The sequence below is a fragment of the Myodes glareolus genome, chromosome 15, assembly GCF_982192425.1.
Source record: "Myodes glareolus chromosome 15, mMyoGla1.1, whole genome shotgun sequence".
Taxonomy (NCBI): domain Eukaryota; kingdom Metazoa; phylum Chordata; class Mammalia; order Rodentia; family Cricetidae; genus Myodes; species Myodes glareolus.
The window spans coordinates 22,332,307-22,348,413 of record NC_142040.1 but is presented as its reverse complement, the minus strand read 5'-3'; the positions used below and the strand labels follow the sequence as shown (position 1 = coordinate 22,348,413).

General features: G+C 47.5%; 1 protein-coding gene across 1 annotated transcript in view; it reads left to right on the top strand.

The window, feature by feature from the left end:
* The window catches only part of Pde8b (phosphodiesterase 8B), a 194,514-nt gene that overhangs the window by 160,935 nt on the left and 17,472 nt on the right, over positions 1-16,107 (top strand). Inside the window, 7 exon segments of the mRNA XM_085676845.2 lie at positions 56-98; positions 2,777-2,854; positions 5,266-5,342; positions 7,046-7,210; positions 10,098-10,143; positions 10,545-10,680; positions 11,543-11,741. Of these exon segments, the coding sequence (XP_085532971.2) occupies positions 56-98; positions 2,777-2,854; positions 5,266-5,342; positions 7,046-7,210; positions 10,098-10,143; positions 10,545-10,680; positions 11,543-11,741 (744 nt within the window).

Here is a 16,107-nt window from a genome sequence, read left to right as displayed (position 1 = left end):
CAAATAAATGACATAAAATCTCTCTCTCTTTCACCAAACTTCGGAACAACTCTAGCTCCACAGGATTCATCGTGATTCCGGGGATAACTCTCAAACAGGTAAGAGACTTCTCAGCTGAAAATTTCCTTGACGACCCAGTTTCTCATTGCTGCTCGGAAGGGGTTCAAGATTGCATTTGTTATCCTCGAATGGGGGTTGCTGAAATCTAAGTGCTGGCATTGGAGGGCTGGGGAGCCTGAGGAGCAGCAGGAATCCTTTACAAATCTCTGGTCTCTTAGTCTGAGGCAGCCGTTCCTCCTAGGCTCCTCCCCTTCTTGGTTTTCTTTTATTGGCTAGAGACCAGGTAGAGCAGAAGAACTGAGCCTAGAGTGGTCTAGCAGAAAGGCAGTAGTAGTTAATGCCTGCTTTTACAAATTGGAAATATGGCTGGGCGCTGGCCCAGGAAACTAAGCACTGAACTCTGATTTTGGCTCCCTACTCTTCTCTTAGAACTGGAACAGCACTCAGATCCTTGGCTTCCGTATCTGCAAAGTGAATGGCTTGGTGGACATCTACTTGATGGAAGGCCTAGAATTTTTTGCCACTGGAGAGGGGAAAAGTTAATTAGTAAAGCTTTGTGACTCTTCTCCTGTAAGGATGGCTGCCAACCATTCTCTTCTGCATGGGCGCCTGTAGGCCCTGGATTGGCTGTGCGATCCTTCTCCTTGATTACTGAATGATTACAGTTAGCCTACACGGAAAGAGTTCATTCGCTCTTTCTGGCCTTCAGAATTTCATTTGCAAAGTGAATTAACAACGCCTTTCCCATGGTTACGATGACTGAAGAGGACGCAGTTAGCTGTCGGCCATCATTCTTCTTTGGAATGTTTTCTAGGCCAGGACAGTCTTGAATAGCAGAATGACGGTTCATGTATGGACACCCTTTCTCAAATACTTCAGTAAATTTGTATCACATTTAAAAGGTACTAAAAAAAAAAGACAATAAGCATCCCCCTGTCCCTTACAGTGCCCAGCATGGCCTTTCACGTAACAAACACTCAGCCAATGGTCACAGTTCCTCCATCAGTTAAAGGCCTCCCTCCTGGAAAGCATAGGGAAAGCACTGCTTCTTGGTCCTTTGTTCCCGGACTTCCTTCCTGGTCTTTCCAGCTTCAGTTCCTCACTGCTATAATGGGAATAGGACTCTACAGCTTTCAGGAGGGATGCAATTGTCAAATGAGATCGTTGTTAGCTCTAAAGTACAGAGCCCAATGTCTGATGCACAGTAGGTTCTCAGTAAGTACCTATTTTTATGGGAGGCAGAGTCCCTTTGTCACCGAGTTCTTTTCTATGATTGAAATTTTTAATTCATCCTACGGACGTCTGTTAGGAATGAATAATGACTTGGGCAGTGGTGATGCACACCTTTAATCCCAGCACTCTGGAGACAGAAGCAGGTGGATCTCTGTGTGTTTGAGGCCAGCCTGGTTTACTGAGCAAGTACCAGGACAGCCAGGGCTACACAGAGAAAAAAAAAAAAGAATGACCAATGAATTCTCTAAGTTAAATGGCCCTCACTGAAGAATAACTTCTTCAGACATATAACCAGTTCTATGGCTGTAGAGTCTTACAATTCTAAGAGGCGAGGTCAGTAAGAATAATATCCAGTTTGAATCATTCTTGTGTGTTGTACAAATGAACCAACGTAATGGGCAGCAGGTACACACTGTCGGCTTGCTCAAGGATTATTCCAGGTACTGACCACAAGGAGGAACTGAATGAGCCTCTGAACAAGGAACTGTAATTATCCCCTTTGCAGACACTGAGAAACAGAAAAATTCAGTAACGTCTCCAAGGCTACATAGTTACTCTTCGGCAAATTAAGTCAGAACCTGGACCATTTGGCTCTAGAGTTGCTTTCTTCCGCCTTAGATTGTTTCATCCTTTTTAGTGCCCCTGACAATTCTTATGGAAGCAAGCTTCCTTGTATCATGGTTCTGCTGCTTAAATCTGCTTGTTTAATGACTACTCCTGCTAGCGCTTGAGTTGCCTACGCTTCAGAGTGGTTCTGGCTTACGATTACATTTTTCTTCTCATTCGGGGGTTACTCACAGGAAGCAAATGTGCCCACAGCACTGAGGCCAACGCTATCACCTAGGCATTTTAACAGCCTGGTACTCACTGATCATGTCATTTTGACATCAGCATTCCAGAACATTTTGGTGTTGAGCTTCCCTTCCCACGGTCGGCAGGACTCGGTCACTTGATGAAGTCCACTCTTAGAGAAGCTAGATGAACACTTAGATGTTCGATTTTTCAGAAGCGTCCCAAACTTGTCCAAACTAGCTTCTCAATCCAAATATCTGCGGATGTCACTAGGATTTTATTTCTCCAGATATTCCACTGAGAACTTCCCTACCCAGGTGAGTGTAGCCCTTTAGTCAAGATGAACCCCCAAAACATTTCCTTTAAGTTTTATTTTCGGGATGACATTTTGGTGATGGAACTAAGTAAGTCTTAGTGAGCACGGCTTCCCCCAATGTAACGCAGTCCCAGAAGAAAAAGACATTGTTTTTGTACTAGAATGACTGATCCTTTTGTGTTGATTTGAAGAGAAAGTAGTTTCTTGATTCTTAACTTTACTTCCTAGAGCATAGAACGCACACTCATTTTCTTTGGCGAATAGGGAAAGGTGTAAGTTCTCACTCATTTTCTTTGGTGAACAGGGGAAAGGTGCAAGTTCACACTTTAATGCCCTGAAAGCTAACCTCCTCTGTCTCTCGCCTGAACTCCCCAGAGCCTCATTCATTCAGACACAAGAGCAGGAGGAAAGAGTCCATTGATGTGAAATCAATATCTTCTCGAGGCAGTGATGGTAAGAAGTTTCTCAGATTTCCTTGGCCTTTTGATTGTGTCGAAAATGACAGAGGGCATGTGCAAACACTTCATCGGCGCAGAAACTCCAAGGAGACAAGATTTCAAATGGAGTAGGCTTTTCTTCCGATAAACTGAGAACATTTTAGGGTTTAAGTAAATAAATTCCCTTGGTTTTCTATAGTCTTTTTCTTCTCCCTGAAGGGCCCATGGGCTGCTTCTTTCATGGCCCAAAGTGTGTCAGACCACAAACTACACAGCAGTGCAGTTTCAGTTGCTAGGTAAGGTCATCCTTGGGTGCTGGTGGCAAGAGCTAGGCAGTGTCCTGGTTTGCTGGTCACAACACACACCCGTTAATGACAGGCCGGAAACTTAATTAATTAATTAATGAAAGTCAGGATTTCATGGAACACTCTGTGAGTTTAACAAATAAAACCCAAATAACAGACTGGATCTGTGGGGGTGGAAAGGTCAGAATCAACATGCAAAGCCATTCCCGGAAGTCTGTGTCCTCTGGAGTCTGCAGGGTCTCACGTGGACCTGAGGGGAAGAGGATGCTTGGGAAGCTGCAAAGGAGGTCAAGGTCAGACCAGGAGCAGGGGCTGGGGTAGGGGCTGAGGTTGGGGCAGGAGCTGGAGCAGGAGCTAGGGCTGGGGCAGAGGCAAGGACTGAGGCAGGGACTGGGGCAGGGGCTGAGGTAGGGGCAGGAGCTGGGGCAAGAGCTGGGGCTGGGGCAGAGGCAACAGTTGACTGAGGCAGAAGCAGGAACTGGGGCAGGGGCTGAGGTAGGGGTAGGAGCTGGAACAGGACTAGGGGCTGGGGCAAAAGCTGGGGCTGGGGCAGGGACAGAGGCAGGGGCAGAGGCAGGGTAGATGCTGTGGCTGGGGCAGGGGCTGGGGTAGGGATGAGGCTGGAGCTGATGCTGGGTCTGGGGCAGGTGCTGTGGTTGTGGTAGGAGCAGGGACTTCTTGGGCTTCAGTTTCTGTGTTGAAGAGAAGCATTGCCAAGGGTCATGCACACAGGAGTGCTTGTGTGAGGACAAAGACCAGAGGGTCTGAGTCCAAATCTGCAGGGGCACCCTGTGAGAAACAGGGATGCGAAAGATGCAGAAGGACAGAAAAAACGTGGGAGTGGTATCCCAGGAGCCAAGGTGGAAAGAGAATGGAGTAGAAGGGAGCTGCAGAACTTACCCTTTGTGTGTGTATGTGTGTGTGTGTGTGTGTGTGTGTGTGTGTAACTAGGATCTCATACACATTAGGCAAGCTCTGTGCCACTGAACCACATTAGTTTAGGTTTTTGTTTTTTTGGTTTTTTTTTTCAATTTGGCCACTGGAAGAGCAGTTCTAAGGGCCTGAGAAGGAACAGTTAGTGCTGTGATGGAGGTTGGGGAGTATGGTTTTAAAAATACACAGAAAGGTCAAGGGAAGGAAGGGAAGACGTCCCAGTCCTCTGGGTCACAATGGAAGGACTGAGGCCCGAGAAGTGACTGAACTAGAAAAGATGAAGACCCTAGGGGCAAGATAGAGAATCTGCAGAGCAGGACAGACTGGCGCGTGGCGTGCAAGTGACAGGATCTGCAGAGCAAGGACGGAATCATGAGAGCTTATTGGAGGGGACGAGGGCTGAGGGCATCTGAGCCAGACTGGACCCTAGAGCAGCTATGTGGTCCCACACAGGCAAGGTGGGAATTGGGAAATACAGCAGAGGCCGGCAAGGGCTGAATCCCGGGTTCTCAAGCCTACTGAGGGCGACTCTATCAGGTTCTCGCATCTCTGGAACAGGTCTGACCTCTAGGGCGCCCTGCAGGGAAGGTTAAAGGAGTAATGAAGATGGGTCTTCTAAGGAAGGCTTCTCCCATCTCAATCTTCAAGCATACACATAAGAACCACCTACTTGAAAAAAAGAAGTCATTTTAAAATGAGTTTGTCCCGATTAGCATCAAAACCATTGGGCTCTGAGCATCATGAACCTAATGGCTGAGGAAGAAATATGACTGGCCAGGTCATACTGAGTTTCCTGGCATGGGGCAGGTACACACTCAGGTGTCCATGGCTTTGGAAGGAAAGGGCCCGCCAGACTCTCTGAAAGAGGCCTTAGTGACTCATGGGAAAGGGAGTCCTGTGACGTCATTGGGTTATGGAGATGGGGCGTCTGTGTATAGCAGCCTTCTCAGTATTCCCCTGGGGAGTGGGACTCGCCAAGCCCTCTGCCGCCATCCTTTCAGGCAGAACACCTTCTACACTTGTGGGGCTGAGTGTTCAGCCCTGTAGGGACAAGGGATAGTCAAACTCACCAAATTGTGGGGCAGGAAATCCTAGAAGACCAAGACTTCATCCAGAGGTGACCTCTAGGCTGTATTTAGCCTAACCTGAACCACTAACTCCATATAAAACCGCCCTGCCTTCTCTCCAGCTCCAAGCCTACAGAATCGCCGCTACCCCTCCATGGCGAGGATTCACTCCATGACCATAGAGGCCCCCATCACAAAGGTAAGTGACAGCTGCCACCTCCAATGCTCAGTCAGTGTTCAGACCTGGGCTGTGCTCTAGAGCTATCATCTCCTGATAGCAGAGCCAATGATCTAATGGGAAAGCCAGGTATTAACCAAACACATAGTAAGCGTGGTTACACAATATAATCGGTGCTGTAAGGGGCTCTGTGAGAGATGTCAGAGTAGGTCTAGGCTGAGGGAAGTCATGTGAGAAGCAAAACTTAGACCTGAGAGTCACATTGATCAGAGGGAGACTCTTGGAGCAGGAACATCAAGGACCGGCATGGAGATGGTCCATCACTGAAGGGGCACAGAGATGGTCCCCCAGAACTGAGCAGAAGCCAGGGAGCCTGGGGTGTGGCCAGCAGAGGTGAGATGATAATGGCAGGATTATGGTGGCTGTGTGGTGTGGGAGAATTGTCTGTATTCTGTCTATCATATTTTAATAAAACGCTGATTGGCCAGGCAGGCAGTATAGGCAGGAAAGCCAGACAGGAAGTAGGGGTGGAGCAAAGAGACTGGGAGTATTCGGAAAGCAGGAAGCTCCCTTGCCACTCCTGTGCAGACCACCGAAGAGGCAGCATGTAACTTTCCCAGCTGAGAAAGGTACGGAGCCATGTGGCTAATGTAGATAAGGATAATGGGGTAACATAAGTTATAAGAGCTAATAAGTAGCCTGACCTAATGGGCCAATCAGTTTATAACCTTATGGAGTCTTGTGTGTGATTTTCCTTGGGAGTTGCTGGCTGTGGGGTACTGGGCCGGACAGAAACCCCAACGAGCTGGCCCCCTCATGTTACAGCTGTGTTTGTTCTGGTCACTTGGACCAAAAATAGATGGTTTGTATTTTATATGTAGTAAAAAACCTTAGAAGGGGTTTCAATGGATGTAGCATGGTCAGGTCCACATGTCCCTGTGAAGAGTTCAGCCACCACACTAAGAATGGGTAAGGTATAGCAAGAGTACAAGAGAAGAGGCTATTTGGGCCTTCTCTGGGATTCCAGGAAGGAGATGGTAGTGGTACTTTAGCTAGCATTGAGGCAGTAGAGTTAGGGAGAAAGAAACAAATCATAAAATGTCTAGGAGGAGAATCCTTTGGACTTGGTGGACTGAGGAATGGGGGAGACACGTGTCAGACAGAGCAGGCCTTGGGTAGGAGAGCACCTGCCTTCAGGCCAGGAGAATAGCTGTCGCTCACACCATTTGCTTGGTTTGTGAGAAGGGGCTAAGGCTGGGCTCTGGTTTTAGGCACAGGAAGTATTATAGTAGGTGAGTCTGGAAGGCTTTTGAGGCTCTCCCAGTCTGGGTGGGTCCTAGAAGATAAATGTGGAAATGGATTGTGTGCCCTGAGTCATGGAGGTGAAAGATCATTTCTGGAATGGCCATATGATAGAGAACCAGACCTATGCCTTAGGAACTCCAACCCATGGAAGAGAGCTAGGGAAGGTTGTCAGCAAGAGATCCTGGGAAGCAGGGTCCTAAGGTGGGATGTCGTGGGGGCAGTGTAGGCTGCAGAGTGTGCACTTCATAGACAGGGGCAGTGTGGGTTGCTGAGTGTGCACTTCATAGAGAGGAGAGGAGTGGGTCTGCCCTCTGAGCTAGGCGTATGTATGGTCACTGACTTCTTCTGAATACGTCTGACTTAGGAGAATTAGTATGTTAATATTCTCACGTTTATTCTTTCTCTTTTTGCTATCTTAGGTTATAAATATAATCAATGCGGCTCAAGAGAACAGCCCGGTTACAGTAGCAGAAGCCTTGGATAGAGTTCTAGAAATTTTACGGACCACAGAACTGTATTCCCCTCAGCTTGGAACCAAAGATGAAGACCCTCACACCAGTGATCTTGTCGGAGGCCTGATGACTGTAAGTGCTAAGGAAAACCCAGAAATGCAGAGTGTTGGTCAAATACCCTAGAGTATCCACAGGGCACTGTGGCCTCAGGGAGCAGAAGCACCTGATGTAGAGGTGAGGCAGCTTGTTAATTTCTTTCCCATTATAGCCAAGATGCTTATCTGTCCACCAGCTGACTAACCACAGCTGTGGAAAGAGCCTTGAGAAATCCTGTTAGAATAGAAAACAGGCAGGTGACTGAGGGTTAAACATACCACAGAGAGGCTATATGGCTCCTGCTTCTTGTTCCTTTCTGTCTGAATTAGAGGACTGTGGTTGAAGGTTAGAGCTGCATTTCCTTGGGCATTAGACTATATCTATACAGTTATCCCTTTCCAATCCGTGGGTTCTGTATCTTGTGAATTCAACCAACCCAACTAGAGAGGGGGAAGAACACAAAAATGAGTGAGAGACCCAGGAGGTAGACATGGTACACACACACACACACACACACACACACACACACACACACACACAAAACCTGTTATCCCAGCACCCCAAGAAGTTGAGGCAGGACTGCAGATTTAAAGCCAGTCTGAAATACACAGTAAGACTGTGGAAGGGAGGGAGGGAGGAAGGCAGAGAGAGAGAAAGGAGGAAAATGGAAGGAGGAAGAGGGGTACATTTGTATGGAACATGTACATACATTTGCACTGTTGGATAGTATAAACAAGATTTTACACAGAACATTGTACATTTATTGTATACAGTTATGGGTCTATCTTATAGAAGATACTTACACTCCCCCCCTCCCCGCGTTTACTAAGACAGGCATGATTCTGTAGATCAGGCCCTGTGAGGACTCCAAAGAATGACTGTTTAATGAAAGAGCTTGTATCTTTCCAGTGTTTCCAGTGACCAAGTCTTGTCTTTCAAGATGCTACAGCCAAGTTCCATTTCATTTTTGTGTTGGTTTTTCAAGAGAGGGTCTCTCTGTGTAGCATCCCTGGCTGTCCTGGAACTCACACTGTAGACCAGGCTGGCTGGCCTTGAACTCACAGAGATCTGGAATTAAAGACTTGCCAGCCCTGCCTGGCTCAAATTCCCTTTCTAATCCTACGAAAGCAGAATAGTGCTCAAAGCAGGGAGGTGGGAGGACTGTGCCTGCCAGTAATCTGAGACATACTAGCTGTGGACCCACTGGCTAAGGTCTACCTCGCCCCATTGTTGAGCTCTTTCTGACTTTTAACATCACCTGTCCACAACTGAAGGAGAAAAACCACCATGCTCCTTTCTCAGAAGCCGAGGGGAGGACTCTCTAGGAAAGAAACATGACCCCGAGTTATCTCAGCCTCTGCAGATTTCTTTTTCTAGCCAGCCTGGAAAAACTGGGTTGCCGGCTGCCCAGCCCATCCTCACCCATCCTTGAGCCGTCTTCTGTTCTTCCTGGTCCCCAGGCTGGGACTGGCTGACCCGGTCCAATGCAGCTTTAGTTTCAGTCATGATAAGGGGCAGTCCCTTTGGGGCTACAACCAAAGGACTCTGCGTCCACGAACAAGCTGCCCCCCATCCTGCCCCTTTGTGTCATTTTGTGCTTTCTATCCAGATAAATGCTGAAAGGAGCCAGTGTGAGACTCTGCCTCATTTGCATAAGACTTAGGGACGTGGAGAAAAACAAGAAATGCACATTTGCTGCAGAGGCGGAACAATTGTGGCCAGGGTTTTTTATCTGCTCATCTGTTGCTGAATATTAAGATTTCTGCACCACGATCCAAAGTGTGACTTCAAGGGGATCCTGCATTCATTAATACTACTTTAAACTTTAGCACTTATTTTCTAGGGATAGCAAGCAATTCCAAAGAACGTTTGCAGGAAGATCTAAATAACGAGGGCTTCAGGCACAGAAGCAGAGGCAGAGGAAGATTCGGGAGCATTTAGGGACTGGTTCAACCTCAAGTGCCAGCAAATGTCAGGGCACAGAAATCCTGTCCACTGTTACTCTCATCGTCATGGCGTGGTCGTGACCAGGATAAAAGCAGCTTAAAGGGAAGTATTTCTGCCTACAGCTTTGCAGCTGTCAGTCCACCATGGTGTGCAGGAAGCAGAGTGAACAGTGACAGGGCCAGGGTAAGACAGAGTCCCTGGGGACCTAGTGACTTGCCTCCTCCTCCCTCCAACCAGCCCCACTTTGCACAATTCTGCCATCCCACAACCGTTTCTATCGTTCCCATGCAAATTTCGAATCTGTCAGTGGACTGAACCACCTCCCAGTCAGAGCCCTCAGCTCTACTTAGCTCCAGGAAGCCCTCAAAGCCACAGACACAGCTGTGTTTTACTAATAGCCCATAGCTCTCGATCCCCTCAAGTTGATGGTCAAGATCACCCATCCCACTCTTCAAAACCACAGCCCCAGAAACACGTGTCTCGAGGACTAGCACCATGCCCACGCTCTGCAGCAGAAAGTGTAGTTAGAAAAGAAGGCCCAGTGTTTAAAAAGACTTTCCAAGGCTTCCCCTCAAACTGGCTCTTGGTCTTTTCACCATATACCTGAAGACATAAAATGTCTCGGTGCAGATTAAGGGGCTTTAGACATGTCAAACTCACACATATCCAAGACAAGATCACTTCTGCAACTCAGTCTATGAGGCTTCACAATGCCGGGAGAGAACGTGGCCATGAGAACTGAGCCAACTCACAGCTCATGACTGACTGCCTATTCCTACCCCCTCACCCCCTGGTACTAGTACTATGGAAGGTAGACTATCCCGTTCCTTAGCCACTGCTCCAATTTCATTTTGATCTCTGCCTTGACCTGGACTTTAGTCTGGGCTGGCCAGGATTCAGCCTCCGGCTATGGAATGAGTTTAAGAAAATGGTGGTGGGTGTGAAGTGTGCATCTAACATCATCTTTTTCTTCCAGGATGGCTTAAGAAGACTGTCAGGGAATGAGTATGTGTTCACAAAGAGTAAGTGTTTCTGTGTCACTGGCCACTGATAACTTGGCTTCAGTCTGTGCCACCCCCAGGGTGGTGACGATGCCGTCACCTTGGTGTTGCTCCCAATGGCTCTCACGAGTTTATTCCTCTCTATGGTCTACATTTAAAGCAAGGCCTCCTGGTTAAAATGACTTCTCCAAGCATTGCTAGATAACGGGTGCCATTCTCCATGTATTTAAAGGGGTCTTAGAGTTAGTTTTCTGTTTATGGCCTTGAGATTTCCTAACATGAGACGAGCCCTGGTGTTAAGATCTCCCTATCAATGGAAGTTGGGGATTTTGTTTCGAGTGGCAACCCTAAAGTTAATGAGATGCCAAGGACCCTGGAGAACCCACACTTAACTTGCCCCCTCCACCCCTGTGTCTGCTCAGATGTGCACCAAAGTCACAGTCACCTTGCGATGCCCATCACCATCAACGATGTCCCCCCCAGTATCGCCCAGTTACTTGATAATGAGGAGAGCTGGGACTTCAATATCTTTGAATTGGAAGCCGTTACACATAAAAGGTATGTGGCATCTCTGGTGGAAGGCCGGGAGGGAGGGACGGCCATGTCCAAGGTCTTCGTATCTAGAAACTTAGATGGAATTAATGTGTCCCGAATAGGCTCTTGTATGGAGAGGCTGAATCTGTCATTAAGGCACAGGTCATGCATTTCCTCATATCTACTTCCTTTGTGTCCATGAGCTGGGAATTCAAAGTTTTCTCAAAGCCCTCTCTCCACCCTATAAAAATGGATTGGAAGTCAGGTTCAGTCATACACACAAGCAGTTTGGGAGACTGAGGCAAGAGGCTTATTTGAGCTCAGGGATTCAAAATGAGCCTCAGCAACAAAAATTTATAATCATATTCTTTCTCTTCCTCTCCCTCCCTCCTCTCCCATCCACCCACACATCCTGACATAATGGGGATTTGATAGCATGGTAAATTCTCCTTGAGCCTGTCCTGTCAGCAGGGAGAGGAGCTTCTTTTGTCTTAGGAGAAGACATTTCTTCCTGGGATGTTGGTCTGTGGAATATGACTATAGGGTAACATAATTCTAAGTGAGGTTGATGAAACCATTCAAACCATTCCTTTAGCCCCCAGGCTCTTCTTAAGGGCATAAGGCATATGCAGGACTCCTGTGGAAGTAGAGGTGAAAAGGGCCCATGGAGGTTTTGTGACTTACAGATAATCTAAGATAAATACCTGTATTGACTCGCGTGAGGCACCTGGGTGCAAGGAAGGGATGGGCAAAGCAATGCCAATGTTTTTGTGCCCCAAGCATGTTGGGCGATCACACACAAATCCCTTTGTTTGCTAATGTCATTCAAGGAAGATCTTTCTGGGCCACTGAACTCAATGAACCGGTGTTTGTTTCCTGTTTTCAGGCCATTGGTGTACCTGGGCTTAAAGGTCTTCTCTCGGTTTGGAGTATGTGAATTTTTAAACTGCACTGAAACCACTCTTCGGGCCTGGCTGCAAGTGATTGAAGCCAACTACCACTCCTCCAATGCCTACCACAATTCCACCCACGCCGCCGACGTCCTCCACGCCACAGCTTTCTTCCTCGGAAAGGAAAGAGTGAAGGTAGACTCCAGACACCACAGCCTAGCTGTCTGCTGGGGAGGACTCCAGACACCACAGCCTAGCTGTCTGCTGGGGCTGGACACCTAAGAACTCAATCTTAGTAAATACATTAGACAAACAGCATATATCCAATATGACAAGAAGGTTTAGAGTTTTTTGGAGGGTAGGGTTTTGAAACTATTTTAGATTTAGACTTTTTCCCTAGCCCTCTACTCTAAAATGCTTAAATATTAACTGTCCTACTGACTTTCTGTGACTGATGCATGAACCCATACATAACGATTTACCAGCTCTGGGAAATGGGTTTATAAGACAGATTTAAAGGACTTACGGTTAAGAATTTGACCGTTATGTTACATTCCTAATAGGAACCACACAGCTTTGCCCTGACTGATGTGCATTCTGGTAGGTATGGGTGTATATATCTGTGATTTTTGCCTAATTGTGAATCTCACATCACTTAGACTTATTCAGGGTTCAGTGCTGTTGTGACCCTACCCATGTCAAGTGAAAATCTGGGAGGACCCATCACCCTCCCTTCTCAACTCCCATCACTGGCACAGTGACTCTCTGATTGCTTTGCTGCGGTGCAAACCAGAGCTTAAAATTTGAAACTGGGAGTGTCTCTCAGTGATACAGCAGACAGCGCTGGATTTGATTCCCAGCGCTGCTGACCCCCACAGAGATGTTCTTAGAAGACATTTTGTTGAGACTGCATGAACATCAATCTATGGAGAGTACCACTGGGTTATTCTCTTGGAACAGGGCTAGTGAGGGATTAGGACCCTGGTACTTAAAAGAAAGTGGAAATGGCAGAGGGAACAGAAAATGGGTAGAGGTTCCTCCTCAGATTTGCCAAAAACGCATCCTGGCAATTTCACAATACTTCAAAGAATGTATTCCAAGAATAATGCATTTGAAGATTGAAGGAAAGCGTTATGCTCGAAATCCAGATCCCTAAAACATTGCCACGAGACCGTATCTGATGCAAAAACAAAGAGTCTTTATTGTGAGTTAACTCGGGTCCCTCCATCCATCCAAAGCAGCAGCAGCAATGATGATAGCAGCAACGGGGACAGCACAGGGGAGACCCTCCCTCAGTGGCAAAAAGAGGGGGGTTATATAGGGTAAGAGGTTTGGGGAATTCCAAGTCTCTGGCCTTGTGATTGGTCACCCCACTCGGGGAATTCCAGATTTCCAGTCATGGGATTGGCTGCCCCCTGTGATGTAAGGAGATTTCCAGGCCTGAGGGGAATTCCAAGTCTCTAGAGGCTGAATGATTGGTTCATTTTCTCTGCTCCGAGATTGGCTAGGTTTGTGTTGGGGCAGAGATGGCTCTGATTCTGGGGCTAACCTATTTCTTTCTTTGGTTCTTTTTACCCTTTTGACTCTAATTTTGGGACCAGGGCAAATATCTTTAATATGCTCTGAATCTAAGGCTTAGTGTGTTCTTTTGGTCTTGGTTTCAGGGTCCAGGGACTTTTTTCTGGCTCTAGGTTTGGGGACAAAATGTCTCTTTCCCTGGCTCTGATCCCATTTTCAGGGTATGTTTTTCCCCCCTGATTCTGAACCCAGAGCCAGGCTGCTTGGTGGTTGTGCTAGGGCTTTAGACTCACTGAATCGGTGGGGGCATGGGTCTCTCATTCCCCCACTCTCGCAGTAACTTTAGAGGACCCAATTATGGGTCCTCGCTGAGGGCCCCTGATGGAATGTAACTGAGACCATAGTACCATCAGCTGCACAGTGCTAATTTGTTCACTGATGAAAATGAGTTAGTAAGAATACAGGATCCAAAAGTAAATAGGAAGGGCCCTAGCAATGTGGATACTAAAGCAGTCAACCACAGAGAACCATTAAATAATCCTTTCCTAACTCTGGTTACTGATTTCTTCCCACCTTGCATTGCTAAAGATGATGTCCAGTCCCCTAGGCCTGCTAACCCAAGGCTCTGGAGAATGTTTAATGTGTAGGTGGTTATAGGCTCCTTCTGTTTATGGGTCAGGCATCCATATAGACCCTCGTATCCAAAAATAAGCCTCTTAACTAACTGTAGACAGGGCATGTCCAGGGGTATGGCAGCCCGATGAGGAAGCTGAGTTGACCAGGGACTATCTGGTGGCATCGCCATCAGGAGATCTGACCTTAAGTTTGAAGCTCAGGGACTAGGAACATGGCCATCTCAGCAAAGCCTGGGATCCAGAGGTGGCAAGAGCCAGTTGGTCCCAGGAACACTCTAGCCTGCCTCCTGGTGGTTGGGAAAAGGGCGGCTTTATCGTTTAACTACTTCCTACTGAACTGGGGCATTGAAGTCCTTGGGGCAATCTTGATCTTTAACATCATTAAGCTTTTACATCCTCAGACCTTTGCAACACTTCCTTGGACTCCTCCTGAAAGTTGACTCTTATTGCGAGTAGGCTCAATTTCCCCGCCACATAGTGCTAGGTCTCACGTTTTCTCCGTGACCCCTTCATAAAACATTTTCCATTACCCCAAATTACTTCCTTATACTTCTTACATGCCATAAAACACTTTCTTTCCCTGCCTTAGCTGCCAGTCATCTGTAGCCACGCTGGCATTCTTTTTTTCCTTTCTGCTGTCCTATAACACTTTCTCGGGCCCTCAAAACTTCCTTATGTGATGCTTTCTCAAAAATCTCTTAACTTTTACATCCGTGAACAACACTTTATCTTCTCACTTTAGCTGCCAGGACACCATGGAGCTCTTTGTGGTGGCCATTTCTGGGATAATCCTTGGCCTAGTACCCTAACTCCCAGCAATAGGCACATTGGTCCCTTTGAAACTTCAGTCTGTTGCTCTTTGGGGAAGCCTTACTCTGTTCCTGGGCCAGGCGGTGGAATTGTTTTTCCCTGGGTCCATAGCTGACACTGCCAGCAACATCCAAACCATGTTGCAAGTCCATCTTTCATCTGCAATCACTCTTGCTCTCTGATCCTTTTCTCTTTTTAGTACCTTAACCTTCTCCTGTCTTTTCTCATCCATCTTCAGAGGTCTCCCTACTTTTATGCTGGCTAGGCCGCCTATCCTTTTGCATCTTCTGCTAATACCTAGTGCTGCTTGATTAACAAAAGCTAGGGTTACTTCTGACCTGTGTTCAGTCGCCTCAGGGTCCATAGGGGAGTATGACCTAAAGGCTTCCCTTAATCTCTCAAGACAGGCTGATGGTGACTCATTAACCTCCTGCCCAATGCTAAAGGTTTAAGCCATGTAAGTCAGGTGCTTAGCAGCAACCCAGAAACCCCTCATTAGAACCTGGTGGTAAGCTTTCCCTTCTGGCGAACACAAGTCCACAGCATCAAAGGACCAATACTGGTTTCTCTGATCATCACACGGGCCCATCATGCAAAGGGGGAGGGGCTATGGAGTCTGGCTGGCCAGGTTGCTCCCCAGAGTGTTCTTCCATAGGTGCAAGGGGGATTAGGGATGGGCTCAGCTCCCCCACCCCCACTCCCCGCAGGTGTTTGGGGGCATCAGGAGTCAGAAGACTTGGGATCTTTGGGGGTGTTTGTGCCATCCCCCAAGGCAAATATTTTTGGTGATACCCCAGGTTGGTGGTAAGTTGTGGCTTTAGCCAAGATGGGGGTCTGCCAGATCAGCAGGGAACCTGATCCAGGTGTCCAGGTCATCCATAGATGATTTCTTTAGCCCTGCTCATGAGAGATGGGTTTAAAGTGCCCTCCTGGGGCCGTTCGTCTAGTAGAATGGTCACCCCAGTTCCCAGAGGTTTCAGAGTGGTCCCACTCCCTGAAATCCTTAAGGTGGTCAAGGAAGAGGCTCAGGGGGTGGGAGGGTGACTGGAGATCAGACCTATTATTTCAGGGTGTTCCAGCCTCAGAAGGATGACAAACACCAGTGATGCACACACAATCACAGATAACACAGGTGGCTGTGTACAAATTTGGATGTGAGATACTAGATTCACGGCCTGCAGTTGTGACCTGCTCAGTCTCTTTAGAGGAACTAGGGGAATCCAGTCCCGCTCTGGTTGTTCCACCAGCAAGATCCCAGGGCAGCCCCCAGTCTCCTAGCCAGTGTTCTAACATGCCCACGTAGATCTTACCACTAAACATGACCAGGGATGCCCACACACTTACAGGCAGGATAAGCAAATGGCCGTATATTTACCAGACAAAGTCACAGAAGAACAACAGACCAACATCAGACAGTGTACCAGTATAGCACACAAAAACAAAACAAAAAACAAAAACAAAATGATTTGGCTTGCAGTAGGCAATCCCCATTACCCAATTGAAGGTCTGGTTTGAGGTAGGCAAGCCCTGTCTAGCAGGAACAACCTGCTTCAAAGTAAACTCTCCTCATGTACACTTGGACCTCAGATCTTATAAGG